Source organism: Alligator mississippiensis, chromosome 1 (assembly GCF_030867095.1).
Source record: "Alligator mississippiensis isolate rAllMis1 chromosome 1, rAllMis1, whole genome shotgun sequence".
In the NCBI taxonomy this organism is placed as follows: Eukaryota; Metazoa; Chordata; order Crocodylia; family Alligatoridae; genus Alligator; species Alligator mississippiensis.
The window spans coordinates 290,752,054-290,768,087 of record NC_081824.1 but is presented as its reverse complement, the minus strand read 5'-3'; the positions used below and the strand labels follow the sequence as shown (position 1 = coordinate 290,768,087).

Here is a 16,034-nt window from a genome sequence, read left to right as displayed (position 1 = left end):
GCCATTAGTAATGGTACTATGCTAAAATCTTATGAGACTACCTGGGTCAGTTGCTCTCAACCTTTTTAGACTCGGCACCCCTCAGAAAATGCCCAGCTACTTAGCTTTCACTCATTTTCTTGGCTATAAAAAAATAATACAGCAACTTTTCCAAGTTCTTTGCAACAGTAAGGCCACGAGAGAGCAGTGTTTTTAACACTGGGTTTCTATTTTAAATCTCTGGATTTATCTTGGGGATCCTGTTTGCACACCTAACAGTGCTAACATTGCATGGCACTGTGACTCATTCTTAAAAGGACACCCTGGTTGAGAATCACTAATCTAGGGGATGGTGAGGTTTTATGGTATTTCTGCTCCACTGGAAGAGACATTCCAAATTTCTCTAATCTATACTGTTACCTTTATTTTATTTTTCATAACTTGTTTTTTATGAATAAAAACATTCCTTAGAATCATGTCAAAAGTTTGAAAACAAGATGAGTGATAAAGAACAAGGTGGGTTGAGAGCAGATTTATGTTTAGCAGAACCCTACTGAGAGTCTCTTTAAAATGCAGTCTTGGATCCCATGAAGAAAAACTTTATTTAGTACTAGTACTTTTGGGGGTGTCTTGTTTCCATGTGGTACATGAAGGTTTGGGGGAGGGAGGTGTTCCCCAATAAAATACTAGTTAATTGTACATAAAACATTAGTAGCTGGAATAACCATGGAGCTGTTACAGTATAAAAGCTACACAGAATATAGAGCAATTGTGCTATTACTTCAAACAGCAGGAACTTCTTGATAGAAGCTCACACACACTCCATGTATTAAATGCTTAGCTGTCGCATGTAATGGTTTTGTTTAGTTTTGGGTTCACAGGGGAGCAGTGGACAGACTGAGCCGAGTCTTCTCTGCTGTTGAGGTTCACAGGTTTTATGCTTTCTTTCCTTCCTTCTATGCAGATAGTGTTTGCACACAGCCCAGATCTAGGAATGGAAAGCGACCTAGATTGTGTGCCATGAACTGAAAAAGCTTATTTTCCTTAAAAAAGAAACCTAAGAGAGGCTTATTAAAAAAATAACGGTGTTGAATCTCTCTTGACTGTACACTGCCGCTAGTTTTCTCAAAACAACCTAAAACTGGCAGGTTCAGTCTTGCCCTGCCACTAGTTCTGGCCATAGTCGCATCTCTCCTCTGTTTGCTTCAAAAATCAAATTGCTATGCATTTCAAGTCCAGGGTGTTTTCATTTGAGTATGTAACGAAAGCAGCCCCAGAAGGCTTTCAGTCTGACTGAGAGGAGGTTGCAGCTGTTCTGAAATGTGGAATGTAACCTGGAAGGAGGTGAAGGTATGGCCAAGCCAGGCAGTGAGGTGGGGATAAGAAACAACTCACTTTGGTCTGTCCTGGGAAATGGCTAATGCTAGTTGACAAAAGGAAAAAGTGGGTTGCTTTGCCATGTGAAACACTATGCATCTCTATGGCTTGTTTAAAAAGGGATCTTGCTCTTTACGCTCAGTGTGTGGCAGGTGTGCACTTTGAATAAACTGAAAAGAGCAACTAATACATTCTGAGGCAGGGCTTATTATTCAGCATTAGCTAACAAGCGTTTTCCATCACCCTGGGGGTGATGCATAACTTCCATGCAGGGCTCTGACGTTATGAAGGTATTTCCTTCATTCAGCTTTGTTCTAATACATTTACTGTTTTGGCTGGCAGGTACTCAAGGAGTTGCACCACCACCTGCTCCTGTGGTTGGATTACAGACCCCCTCTACTGGACTCCTTGGGGCACGGCCTGGTTTAATACCACTCCAGCGACCTCCTGGAATACCACCACCACCTCTGCAACGCTTTCCCTTGATGCCACCACGGCATATGCCTCCCCATATGTTACACAGAGGTCCACCCCCTGGGCCAGGGGGCTTTGGCATGCCTCCCCCTCATGGAATGAAAAACCCATTTCCACCACCTGGCCCCTTTGTTAGGCCGGGCGGAGGGATGTCAGGAAGTGGAGGATCAGGTGGACCTGAGGATAATAGAGATGGAAGGCAGTTTAGGAATGATAGGCAGACATTCGGTTCTAATAGAGACCAGGAAAGGTATGGAAGGAGGTCTTTTGGAAATCGGGTAGAAAATGATCGTGAGCGCTATGGTAACCGCAATGATGACAGGGATCATGAGCGACTTGGTAATCGTGAAAGGAGAGAATGGGGAAGAAGAAGCCCTGAACGCGATAGACACAGAGACTTAGAAGACAGAAATCGACGGTCCAGTGGACACCGAGACAGAGAGAGAGATTCTAGAGATAGGGAATCTCGTAGAGACAAGGAAGAAAATCGAGGAAAGGAGAAACCTGAGCTGACAGACAGGGCAGATGGTGACAACAACCATGAATCTCACAGTGGCAAAGTGGAAAATGCAGACATTGTTTCAGAACTTACTACGGGAGCATCTGAACCCACAGGTGTAAAACCTAATGAAGTGTTAACATCTGAGGCTACCTCATCTGTTGAACAAGCTGCAAAGGATATTGGCTCAGTTGTAGAGGCTCCTCGTTAGAGACTGGAATTTGTCAAAACATGACAGTGACATTTATTGGAGTGTAGAGCTTTAGAGTTGTACATTATGCTGTATTATATTTGCTTCTGCTATATCACAGCCCCTCAGTAGTTGGTGGGGAATTGTAAGCAATTTGATTGCTTCCCTTCTATTTAAAATAGCCACAACATAACACAAGATACTGAAGATATGAATAAAATATTACCCATTTTTGCTGTAACTTTTTTAAAGTTTTGACTTTAAAAAGTTTACAAATCAGAAGTAGAAGTGCTTTCTATTATTTTTTTTTTAATTTAAGAAAAGGTAACGGTGAAAGCTCCTCAAAACAATAGGGATGTGTTTTTAATAAACTCTATTTTCGTAACAAACTTTAACGTGTGCTATTCTTCCTACACTGCACTGAAGTGGAAAAGGATTGTTCAACATCTTAAAGTTTGAACTGTTAATGCTGTACTGGAGTCTAAATTAGACTGTTTTGTTTATATTTGTTAAAAAAAATACATCTGTTTGTGTAGCTATTCACAGAAGCAAATTTTTATTTGTAACATGTTATTTTGATTTTAGATTGCTGCATTTTAATGATCTACTTGACCATACTAGGTAAAGTTAGTGGTTTTAAAACGTTGTTTGAAGAGGTAATTGTTTAGTGTTTGCATTGCAATCAAGGTTTTACTTTTTCCTCCAATTGGTTCTGTGGTAAATGTTGCCCTAATTAACCTTTAAAAAAAAATGGATGAAAGTGGACACCCTCAGACATATTTTGTCTGCTCTGCTTGTAATGTTATAAGATTATTGTGTGAGATGGGCTGGGGAAGCACACCAGTTCAGCATCTTTTGTACTTGTAATTCATTGATGCTTTTTGGAAAGTGGGTTGGGAAAAAAAATCAAAGACAGCAAATCACCAATTTTAAAATGCTAACCTATTTTTTTTAAGTGGGGATGAGAAGAGGGGAATATTAAAAGGATTTTAAAATGCTGCCTGTTCCTTCACAAAAATCTAGCTAGTTACTGTTGTCTGTTATATTGTCTACCTCCTGTACTTTCAACAAGAGGTAGGTTAAAACTTATCCACATGGTGGTGTATTTGTCAGACTATTGGGGAAAAAAACTGCATTTTCTTGTATTCATGTAAGTTTAACCATACTCTCCATCTGACTTAAACTATTTTGTCAAATAAACTATACAAGAGCAAGTACTAGTTCAGTTAGCCCTTCAGGTGCAAACAATTTGGAGATGGCCACAGTAAATTGAACCAAACTGTAAAACCCAGACAAATTCTGTATATGGAAGTGCTCTTCACGATTAACCTGCATAAGAAAATAAGGCTTATGTTGGACAACAGTTTCAGTTTATGCTTATTATATTCTAAAATACAGTGGGAAAAATTCTGTGAATCTTGTGCATATTTAAACATGTTTTTCCTTGAGATAGCTATGCTTTACATTTTAAAAGTTTTCTTTTTCTTATTACGTGAAGGGCAGCTGCTTTCTTACATCAGTACTTTTTTCATAGCTGCTCTGCAGCAAGGGTATTTTTTGGAGGGGAGGGGGGAATAATAGGGGAGTTATGGCTGCGGGGAAAGGACATATATTTTTATGTTCTCACAATAGCGGAATAAAGAGAGAAAAAAAACCTGTTTACATACTTGTAGTGAACTCAACTTCCATGTTAAAAAACTTGTGTCCTTGATGTTTGTTTCATGCTGGGCCAGCGGAACTAACTTTTTAATAGAGAACCAGATGTATTTATGTCTAGGCTTAAAACTGTCTTAGCAAGAACAGCCATAATTCTGTGAGGAGGTAGATTTTTTTTTTTTTTTTTGAATGAATACATTTTATTAAAAAAATTTGAAGACAAGAATGAAGGAGACAGGGGACTTATGTATTTTGGTTTGCATAAATTCCACCTTACATTCTTACCAGCTCTGCTTAGGTAGGATATTGCAAATATCCAAAAAACCACTAGCATTTTTTCTTTAATTCTGCTTTCATCCCTATTTTTATTGTTGCTTTGCCAAAGCTCTGACTAAGCACTAAGATGTATTCTCTTTTAAATATCACATGCAATTGCCATTTGCTTTTTTACACACCAGCAACATTATGTAGAATAGTGTCTCCTGAAAGTAGACAACTTTTACTTTTTTGGCTTGCTTCTTAAAACCATAATTAGTACACCCTGAACACAAACTTCTCTCAGGTGAATAAAGCCCTTTTTATAGGGCTTTGAAGTTTCCCTTAAACTGGAGGCAATTAATTGGTGTTGATCACTGTTGTTTTGGAATGAAGCATTTCTATAGGAACATTAAGAACTGACAGTTTAATACTGTTCTCTCCACAGTGTGATTGAGATTTCAGTTGAATCAAAGTTTTTAGATTTATCAGACATTTAATGTAATAACAAAGTTGTCTAATTTCAAAGCAGGCACCTATGCACTTGCATAAAAGCAAAATTTTAATTAGACTAATTGGGGCAGTGGTATGGTACTGGTGGATGCTGGTACTCAAGTATAGCTGTAGTTGGTCTGTACTTAAGGCTATGGCTTGTGCTTCCTGTTTGGGGAGGAGAACCAAAACTTCACTTATTTTTAGAAGAGGCAACTATCCTTCAGATTTTTAAACTCAAGTAAGTTTTACTCTATAAAATGCATTTTGAGAGGATTGGTAGGAGGATAAGATGGTGTATTTTCATGCACATTTTACTGATGTTTAACATCAGTTCTGATGTTCAGAATCCAATCACTCCAAAGACAGGTTAATCCACTGAATGGCACAGGTACATGGAAATTGGATAGGTGATTCTTGGCCACATACAACAATGAATGTGAGCATAATATATCTTTCACTTTCTTGTTAGAGCAACATCATTTCATTACATTGAAATTTAAGTGTATAAAGGGCTATTGACTATATATGTAAAGGAATGCCAAGATTCAAATCTACTAAAGCTAACTTTTTTCTCCCAAGGAGACTTAAACCTCTGATTCTGTATAGCAGGAATGATTTAACCCTTTAAAGCTGCACATTTCTATTAGTCTGACATGCTGCATAGTGGATATTTCATTAAGTTTAGCTGGTAAGGGCTTTCTGTTTAGTATGTATTCCTCACAGTAGTGTAATCATTTGTGCATACATTGAGACATACTGAATTAGCTGGCTTTGTCTGAAGTGACAGCTGTTTGCTAAATGGGAGAGAGACTCCAATTTCTCCCTGTATCCAGATATGAAGAACTATTATATATGAGAATGAAAAATCTCCAAATTCGTATGTCCAAAGAGAGCTGCTATTATGTTCAAATTATTATGTATTTAAGCCATGAATGATAAGAGATGCTACAAAATTACTCCCGCTACCTATCTGTGTGCTTGGTTTGTCCAACTAACCAGAATATGCCAGCTATTACCACTTCAAAATAAGTTTTGAGTTCAATTACTTTCTCAGAGCCTAATACTAGCTTATTTAACTCCACTGCTTTTGTTCTGATGACAGGAATAAAGTCAACTAAAGCAGCAACAGAAGATGAGGGATAGTCTTTTATTCACCCCCTTACTCCTGGAAGCCTCAAGATTCTCTGAAAAACAAACTAGTTTCATTTATATTCATCTTAATTCTTTTTAAAAGGTTCAAGGTCACTACATCCCTTCTTTAGGCATAGCTGTTGCCACCACCACCCTCCACCACTGTAGTAGATAAAGCAGAAGTGTTAATGGGCCTGAACAGCAATTACTTTGCAAAGCAAAAGAGAGAAGCCTCACCTGTCTCATCAAGTTATTATTAACTATTTGATTGGGACAGTGTTGTGATGCAAGCCCCACAAAATATTTGAAGAATTACCTGTGGGAGTGGCAAGTTCTCAGCTTAGAAGTAGTTCCCTTCATTTACCTTAATGGAATTTTTTTAGTGTCTTGACAATTCTAGGCAGAACTTTACCCATCAAATTGTTTCTGAAACTGGACACTGTTCCCTACATAGGGAACACTTCAGTTATTCAACCATGTTCCACATTTTAAGTTGTTATAACAGTATGATAAAGGACCAGTGAGACAAGTGATTTCATTAGTAGAATGATAGTTTAATGACTAGAACAGATTGTGTTGATGCAGAAGACTGCAAAACTATTCCATCAATATCAGTTTAATAGCAATGAACATTGTACAAAATAAACCAAGTCAGTTTGACCAGTTTACAGACACTTGACTCAAAGTAGCAATGAGATTAAATGGTAAAGCTTCTGCCAAAACAAGGCCAAGAATAGTGCTTCCAATGCAACTTTTAAAGCCTAACTTCTCATTTCCATCTTAAGTAATTCACATACAGTGCAACAATTACATCTTGGCTATTCCAATTACACCACAAGCCAAGCGACCACCAGCATTGCCAGTTTTTGTGCTCTCTTCATTTTCTCCTTTACCCAAGTCATCTTCCTTATCATGAACCTAAAAAGAAAAAGATTATATACAAATGATATGAGTGCACAATAAAAGTAATTTTAATGTATCCTGCAGTAGCAAAAGCAAGTTAGAAGTATTAGTTCATGTGTGGTTTAAATCCCAAGAGAGGCCTTGATGTACCTGTCCCTGACTTCCATGCAGAAGGGCAATTTCAGTCCAGATGAAGGAAGTGGAGCTGCCTCTCTCCACCTCAGCCTCTCCAAAAAAGTTAACATGTATTCAGATCATTACTACAAAGTTCGTAATGCAGTGACTAGGGTAGAATTTCTTTAGATCTAGCCAAGCTGCCCTTCAACTGTGCCCCAGATGTAAAACACTTCTTTGCAAGCTGAACTGATCATTTAGCAGTCACTTTTCATTGACTTGTAAGATACAGATTTACCCCTGAATCTCAGACCAAAACAAGAATATAAAAGCCTACTCCCTTTAGTCTAGTTTACAGTAGAGTTCTTGCTTCCTCAAGCATGGATGCAACAGTCCCCAACCCCTTATACACATTTCTGCATGGAATTCAGCCCTGTAACATAAGTAATCCAAAGTAAGTTTGGCCATGGAGTCAGCCTCCATCTGAAGTGGATGACACTAGCCAAGTTAAAAAGGTGGTTAGCTATTAACTCAAAAGCTAACACTGCTGCTAGAGTGCCCTTTGCCAAGCCACTTTTGAACCATATTAGAAATCAAGTGAGGTACTGGAGGAGGGACACATGCAGAGTTTACACTCAAGTAAAACACGTATATAAAGTGTTTGGTTACAGATGAGACTGTCTCAGTAGCCAAGGAGCTGAACAGTTGAAAGGAAGCAGAAATTAAGCAAGGAAATGAAAACTGACCTTTATCTAGGCTGCCAGACTAGAAGCACATTCTTGGCACTGTGTGAGCCAACTATCATTTACATCTGGAAGCATGCTGTAGCGGTAAGGTTCATGATGTTTTGGGGGGGGGGGGGGGGGGGGGGGGGGGCGGCACTAACACAGGGTTATTTTATCTTGATCCAGACTGTTCTTTTTGTAGTATACCTTTAGCTTTTAACCCCTTCCACAACCTTGAAGGGAACTTCTCTGTTCACATCAATAGAAAAGACCTATAAACCTTAAGTTTAAGCATACCATGTGTTCCATTTAAAATTATACTTCCAGAAGCTAAAGCTTAGAAAGCAGCAAACATTCACTTGTGTTAGCTTTTGCTAGCACAGCATTCACTAAATAAGGATTGAAGGTAATGGTTCTGGGTGGACTTAATGGCTGGAAGTTTGTCCTTAAAAAAAAAAGGAAACAAAAACACACACAAGCCACACAGCTACACTTGCACACTTACAAACAAGTACACACCCTTGCATTAAGTAATTTAAATGCTTTTTATTGCATTTTTCTCCTCCATATTTTACTACCATCTTCAGGAATTCCAACTTGCAGAACTACACAAGAAGGCTTCCCGACCCCTTAAAATCTAGTTAGCTCAAAAACAATCTACAAATTGCTTTTTTTAAAATACTTAAAAGCCAAATACCTGACAGTTCTTTTTGCAGTGGACTTACTATTTCTGCAGTACAGGTTCAGTATAGCAGATTCCAATCTCTCACTTAAATCTTGGTAGATGGAAGAGCATATTTGGAAGTACTCACCACCATGGTACGTCCAATAATGCAATTGGGTCCAGTAAGTGAAATGTGGGGATCTACAATGGATATCTCCGCCACTCCACCCTTAGCAGTCACATTGCCGAGGTCTCCAACATGCCTGGAATGCAGAGAAGAGGTAGCCTTTAGAGGCCAAGCCTTTCACCAGTATCAAGAAGTGAAAGTGTTCTCCATTTAACAACACAAATGGAAACAACAAACACACACAAAACTAAGTGCATTCAAACCAAAACCTAGCTGTTATTTGCACTGGAACAGAGTTCTCATACTCTCACCCCCCCCACCTCCACTTCAAAGTGAACAGAAGTCATAACAGCATTAGTACACAAAAAAGATGAGTTTTGCTAACCTACCACAACTTTAAAAGATACTAAGTAAATTCCTTGCCTAATACTTCAGTCTCAGTAAGAGCTGGGGGGCCACCAAATACAGGCAATGCTTTTGACTGGTGCAAGCATTAGGAAAAACAAGCAAGTGCAGCTTAAGACAACACTGCCCAACTCAAAAAGTGAACCCATAGCAGTCTTCAGCCACACTCTGGAGTAATAATTGAGCCAATTTAAAAAAAAAAAAAAAAACAAAACCCAACAAAAACAACACACCAAGTATGTGACATTCCAAGCAGCTGGTTCTTTCAAGCTTACAGGTGCTTTAAGTTATTTTATGCAAGCTCATAGGATACACTTATTCCTTTGAGGACATGTTTGCAGACCTACAGCTTTGGAAGAATAAAATATTATTTTATTCCTATCAAGAATAGGTTTGGCATTTTTCAGGCCAAACATGCTCATCAGGAAAGGCTCATTATGAGTTAAGGAAGTTTTGGGGACGCATTTGTTTTTTGCTTAAGAGTCCAGAGCTGTCCTAAGTTAGAGCTCCTAGAACACTGGGTTACTCCTGAAACAAGATACTTTTAATATTTAAAATATTGCAAGTTCACAATGCCCAATCTCAGTTTGTCATTAGTGTTCAGCTGTTTTGCTTGTACCAATTTCCTACTGCATGTACCGAGTGACATTTGTATTTTCCGAACTGCAAAATAAACAAAGATGCCAGACACCATGACTTTTTATTTACTCAGATTCCTGCCCCAGGGTAGCCAACATCGTGTGTGGTGACCTCAAGATTGGATTTTTTTTTTTTTTGACTAATCACATTGCATGTAGTTTTGTTTTTTTTTTTTGTTTTAAATAAATAGTATTTACCAAAGAGCTGAAATCAAGTCACTTGCAAGGATCAAAATAAAAAACATTACCCCCCCACTCCCCTCCCTTAGTTGGGGGGGGGGGGGGGGGTGGTGGCGGCAGGGGAAACAGAAAAAACAAAAACAAAACAAGTGAACTATAACTAAAACTTTTGCATCCAGTTCTCAGCTTTTCAGTGTTCATCTGGCCACAAGGCAGTGTCATTTAAGACCAGCTACTCCAGTCATTTGCCATTAGGTACAGCCAGATGCATCACTGAGAATGATATTTCCAAGGGATAAAAGCCTGGCATTTAAGTTTTGCCATCGGTGCCCAAGAAGATCATCAGGCTCCCTTCAGAATATCAACATGGTCCCTTCATTTATGACTATAAAAAAAGGGAAGTGAAATGGGAATTGCATTATAGGTTTCCCCTTGATTTATGCCATACACATGTTCCCGGAGAACAGCACATAAATCAAATTTGCATAACGCAAACCCACTTTACAGTGTAACAAACAGAGATGGGTACCTATGGCAGTAAGGGACGGAGTGAGGTTGGGACTGGGGAAGGAATGGGGGGAGGGGTGCCATTCCCAGGGCTGCACAAGGCAGCAGAGCAGAGTGGCACTTATCCCAACCCTGGCTGCAGTAGTCCCAAGAGCTACCAGCACCAGCTGCACCACGCTCTGCCTGTCCCCACTCACTTCTGCTTCTGGGCTACGCCATGCCCTGGAGCAGGCAGCTGGTGTTAGCTGCTTTTGGGGCCACTGCAGCTGGGGTTGGGGCAAGTGCTGCATCCCACACCGCCCAGGGCTCTGCTCGTCCACACACTCCAGCCCACATTGGAGCAGCTCCCGGAACAGCCAACACCAACTGCCTGCACCATAGCATGGCACAGCCCAGGAGCTTATAAACAGTAGAGAACTGTTGATTTAGACAAGTGCTCCATCAAGGTCTCAACTACAGACATGTCAATCCACGTACTATTGCGAACTAGAGGGTATAGGATAAACCCCAATTAAAGAAAGGTTACACCATTGTGAAATGGCTATGTATTGGTACTGTCAGTGCCAATAGTGGAACAGCAGCTCCTGCAGCTAGACACCCTCAGTTTTCCAGGACATGCGGTTTTCCACCCCCACCTCCACCAATACCAGCTACTGCAGACATGTCCAGGTATTGCAGCTGGTTGGGTTGCTGGCTAAAGATTAACAGAAGGCCACAGCAAGAAGATACTGCAGAGGCACTGGGACTCCAAGCTAAGAGCATATCAATTCAAAACCGCAACTTGGGGGTTCAAGAGAACCCAATTCCCAGAGCCTAGTGTAACAAGTTACTCCACTGCCACTTATGTTAAAAAAAAGCAAGTCACCTCTAGCATTGACTTTGTGTTCTCTGGTTTAAGTTCCAGAGCTTACCTCTCTTCATCATCTGGTCCACCATGTTTTTTGCCATAAGGATTGAAGTGAGCACCTGCACTGATGCATCCTGTAACAGATTACATGGTCTTTAGCATGGGCATTAATGCAAAGTCATCTATCTGCAAAGAAATAAGGGACTTAACTCTGTATAGTGTGTTCTGCCTGAACAACTTTTATTACTCAAGTTGTTAAGAAGCTACAGCACTTTTTAGCACCCAAGGAAGTCTCTAAAGTGATTACCATGATCTGTACCAGGAGCCTGCTCACTGGAGAACTCCTTGCTCATGACCTGAAGTTCTGTCTGATCATATTGGCACAGCTTTATGGGAACTCATGGTGCTCTGCCATGGTGCCAGAGGACTGGAAAAGGGCCAATGTGGTTCCCATTTTCAAAAAAGGGAGGAAGGAGGACCTAGGAAACTATAGGCCAGTTAGTCTTACCTTGATCCTGTGTAAGCTTTTTGAGAGAATTATCCTGGCGCATGTCCGCAAGGGGCCAGCAGGGGAGGTTATGCTTAGGGGCAACCAACATGGGTTCATTCAAGGCAAGTCCTGTCAGACCAACCTGGTGGCCTTCTATGACCAGGTCACAAAACCCTTAGATGCAGGTGTAGCAGTGGACGTAGTCTTTCTGGACTTTAGGAAGGCCTTCAACAGTCTCTCACCCCATTCTCAGTAAAAACACAAACACACACACAAACAAACACACTAGGGGACTGTGGCACTGACACCTACACAGTTAAATGGGTCACTAACTGGCTGAAGGGCCACACCCAGAGAGTGGTGGTGGACAGATCTTATTCAAACTGGAGGGATGTGGGCAGTGGAGTTCCACAGGGCTTGGTCCTGCACTGTTCAACATCTTCATCAGCGACTTGGATGAAGAGGTAAAAAGCACCCTGTTCAAATTCGCAGATGACAATAAGATGTGGGGGGGGATGTGGGCATGCTAGAAGGGAGTAACAGGCTGCAATCAAACCTAGACAGGTTACAGGGGCGGGCAGATGAGCACAGGATGGGTTTCAACACTGAAAAGTGCAAGATGCTGCACCTAGGGGGCAGGGGAGAACCAACAGCATACCTACAGGCTGGGGAATTCCCTTCTTGTCAGCACAGAGGCAGAAAAGGATCTTGAAGTCATTACTGATGCCAAAATGAACATAGGCTGACAGTGTGGGGACACAGTCCGGAAGGCCCACCGTACCTTGTCATACATCCACAGATGCAGCTCAAGCAGGTCCAAGGAGAGGTGATCCTCCCCCTCTAACACTGGTCAGGCCGCAATTTGAGTACTGCGTCCAGTTCTGGACAACATGGAGAGGGTCCAGAGGAGGCCACTCGCATGATCAGGGGCAGCAGGGCAGGCCCTACGAGGAGAGGCTGAGGGACCTGAACGTCTTCAGCCTCCACAAGAGAAGGAGGAGGGGGGGATGTAGTGGCAGTTTACAAACTAGTCAGAGGGCCCAGCAGGCATTGGGGGAGTCCCTGTTCCCCCCCGAGCACTACCAGAAGTGACTAGAAACAACAGTCACAAGTTGACTGAGAGTAGATTCAGACTAGACATCAGGAGGCACTACTTCACTGTCACAGCGGCTAGGATCTGGAACCAGCTTCCAAGAGAAGTGGTGCTGGCTCCTACCCTGGGCGTCTTTAAGAGGAGGCTGGATGAACACCTTGCTGGGGTCATTTGACCCCAGTACTTTTTCCTGCCACGGCAGGGGGTCGGACTTGATTATCTGCTCAAGTCCCTTCCAACCCTACCAACTACGAAACTATGCTGTGCTGCACAAGCTTCTTCACACTGCCCTAGATCACAATTGAAAAAGCCAAGCTCCACCAAGAGTCAAATCTTAACTTAAGTTTTGAAAGGAGCCATTTAGAGTTTATCCAAGAAATAGGTTCTCATTTGTGTTTAGCTTAACTTGCTGGCAGGTGCCACAGCCATAGTATTAAACAGCCTCTTATGGCCCACGCATCAGGTTTACAACTGCATGCTGGAATAACAGTAGCTCAGACATGTTGCCATCTATGCCATCACTTCCTGCTGGTAAACAGCAAGACAATGCTGAGATCATTTCAACTCCTTTCTTTGTTTTTACATACATAGGTTTTATGCATGAAAGGAATGTGATTGAAGTGAGAAGCATTACCACAGCTGTCTATTAACCAGTGTCCAAAAAATAAAAGTGGCTGCATCAAATACAATAAGCTAGTAGCCAAACTGCATTATGATAGTGCTACATTGAGACCCTGGATGAAAACTGTACCATTAGTGTTGTCTCCAAATTCATGAACATGGAAGCCATGTTTTCCATCACTCAAACCTTGAATGCTTCCTGACAGCTTTACTGGTCCACTATCCTTCAAAACAAAAAGAAGAAAATAAAATTTCTAGCTTGTTATTAACTCATTACAGAATTGTAAATAAGCATACAAAGGAGTAAAGCTTTGATTGAGACTTCCTGATTGAGAATGCATTCTTCAGTCCTGTGGTTTGTATAGGACTGCAGCTAATGCAGTATATGGTTGTGTGCTGTCACACCCCCAAGGCAGACTCATTCCATCTAAACCAGTTTTCAAGCTTTTTTTAGACTCCTTGGAAAACTTCTTGTTTTTTTGTTGGGTTTTTTTTTTTTTTTGGGGGGGGGGGGGGGGGGGAGGTTACTACAGAAAAAAAAAAAAAATTCTTGTGGTCTTCCCATGTTCTTTGCACCAGAACAGGTCCAAATGTTTAATATTATAACCCAGAGATTTCAAATGGGAATTTATCATGCACAGCATGTCTGCATACCCAGCAGTGCTAGCTTCCAAAAGGATCAAGTCACCCTAGGGTGCCACAGCATCCTGGTCGAGAATCACTGGTCTGAACACATGACTCTAGCATCAAGATTCAGACTGCAAGTGTGCACACAGCTGCCTTTTGACCCATTTACTTCCATAACCTCAGAGGGTTCCCCCCACCCAAATTTTCTTCTATAGAACTACTGCAGTGTCACAGAATCATAGCAAATTTGGGTTGGAAAGGACTTAAGGAGGTCACGTAGTCCAACCCCCTGCTCAAAACAGGACCATTCCCAACTAGATCCCAGCCAAAGCTTTGTCCACTCGGGACTTAAAAACCTCCAAGAATGTAGAGTCTACAACCTTTGGGTAACCTGTTCCACTGCTTCACTATCCTCCTGGTGAGAAACTTAAGGTTAGATACAAGGAACACCCCTAACCCCCTCACCATTTTCACTGCCCTCCGCTGGACTGTCTCCAATTTATCCACATCGTTTCTGTAGTGGGGGCTCCAAAACTGGACACAGTATTCCAGATGTAGCCTCACCGGTGCCAAACAGAGGGGAACAGGGTTCTTCAGGCAAGTCTGATATCTTTATTCTATTTGAGTTAGTCTAATAAAGGGAGAATAGTCACGTCCCTCAATCTGCTGGCAATGCTCCTACTAATACAGCCTAGTATACCATTAGCCTTCTCTGCAACAAGGTCAGTGTTGCCTCATTCAGCTTATTATCCACTCCAACTCCTAGGTCCTCTTCTAGGAAGCTGCAGCTTAGCTAGTCAGCCCTCATCTTTCACAGCAACACTAAGACCTTTATCAAAGGCCACACCTTTGTACACCATGTGTATACTCTTCAAGATACATCACAAGTTAAACACACTAATGACAAACTCATGTTTGTACTTCCCTTCCGCACTCTCCTAGATTTAACCCAACAAGGATCTTAGTTAAGAGCCCTTAAAAACCCATTTTGGCCTTATCTATCCAAAACCACATGCAGCAGCACCTTACTGCAGCATTCCCCCACACCCCTTACGCACAGCTCACTGCTTTCAAGCCGGGGCAGAGGAGGACGGCTCCACACCCATGACTAGGCACATCAGGCACTGACAGGCTGCTCAGACCACCTGCTGCTACAGCTCCGAGACCACAATTTTCCACACCCTGGCTTCAGGCATTGTGCTAGTCTCTAAACTGAAGCAAGGGTGTAGGGGAGCAGTGCCCACCCTGCCACCCAGCCCAGCAGGCTTAGAATTGTGGCAACAGGGGAGCAGAGTTGGCACTGCTGCCACTTACTGTAGGCTGGCTGGCACCACTGCCTAGGTTGGATCTGGCTCACAGCTATTAGCATTAGTGGCAGCAGCATCAGATTGATAGCAATACTAACCATATTACTTTTTAATCAATAACAATATAATATCAAAGCAAGTGACTGCGGGGCCAGCCCCAGCACCCAGCTCTTTCCTGGCTCCAGCTGCTGCCTCTTCTCCCCTACCACCCCTCACCAGGCAGAGCGGGGATCCCAGGACCCCGGCCCGGGTTAAATCGCGAGAAACGCGGACACACGTGCCCACCCCCTCGCATGACTCAGCACTTTCCAGCCTGACCTATCACCTCCCGCGCAGCTTACGTAACACCCGCCGTCAGCCCCGGGGTGGGAGCGCGGGGTCCAGCCCTTGCCTTCTGCTCGAAATTGACGACGCCGGACACGGGCCCGTCCCCGCGCAGCACACACACAGCCTTCAGCGCCGCCATGTTCCCCCGCGCCAAGCAGCTTAACTACACTGCGAAGAAACGCGCACTGGCGTGTTCCTGCCCCTGCGCCACTCCTTTTATATCCGCCCGGCACCCTCCAGCCAATCACGGTGCTGCTCCTCCCCGCTCGCACCGCCTCCTCTATCCCACCCCTCCCTCGCAGCCAATCAGGAAACAGCAGCCGCGCCCACCCGCCAATCAAAAGGCGGAGCCCTGCTGGCGCACCAATCGGCGGCCGCAACGCTGCTCCTGCTCTGAGGTGCT

General features: G+C 42.6%; 2 protein-coding genes across 5 annotated transcripts in view; one reads left to right on the top strand and one right to left on the bottom strand.

The window, feature by feature from the left end:
• SCAF4 (SR-related CTD associated factor 4) overlaps window positions 1–5,894 on the top strand; it is a 72,426-nt gene extending 66,532 nt beyond the window's left edge. For all 4 annotated transcript variants that reach the window (XM_019476169.2, XM_014599035.3, XM_059720682.1 and 1 more), the window contains one exon: window positions 1,699–5,894. In XM_019476169.2, coding sequence (XP_019331714.1) covers window positions 1,699–2,540 — 842 coding nt within the window. In that variant the 3' untranslated portion in view covers window positions 2,541–5,894. The remainder of the gene's footprint in view (window positions 1–1,698) is intronic.
• Window positions 5,895–6,589: 695 nt separating this feature from the next.
• SOD1 (superoxide dismutase 1) lies at window positions 6,590–15,828 on the bottom strand. The gene is made up of 5 exons (XM_006268149.4): window positions 15,696–15,828; window positions 13,501–13,594; window positions 11,231–11,300; window positions 8,611–8,725; window positions 6,590–6,974 (listed from the first exon to the last, which is right to left on the bottom strand). The coding sequence occupies exons 1-5, from the start codon at window positions 15,768–15,770 to the stop codon at window positions 6,864–6,866; spliced, it is 465 nt and encodes a 154-aa protein (XP_006268211.1). The 5' UTR covers window positions 15,771–15,828; the 3' UTR covers window positions 6,590–6,863.
• Window positions 15,829–16,034: the final 206 nt, after the last annotated feature.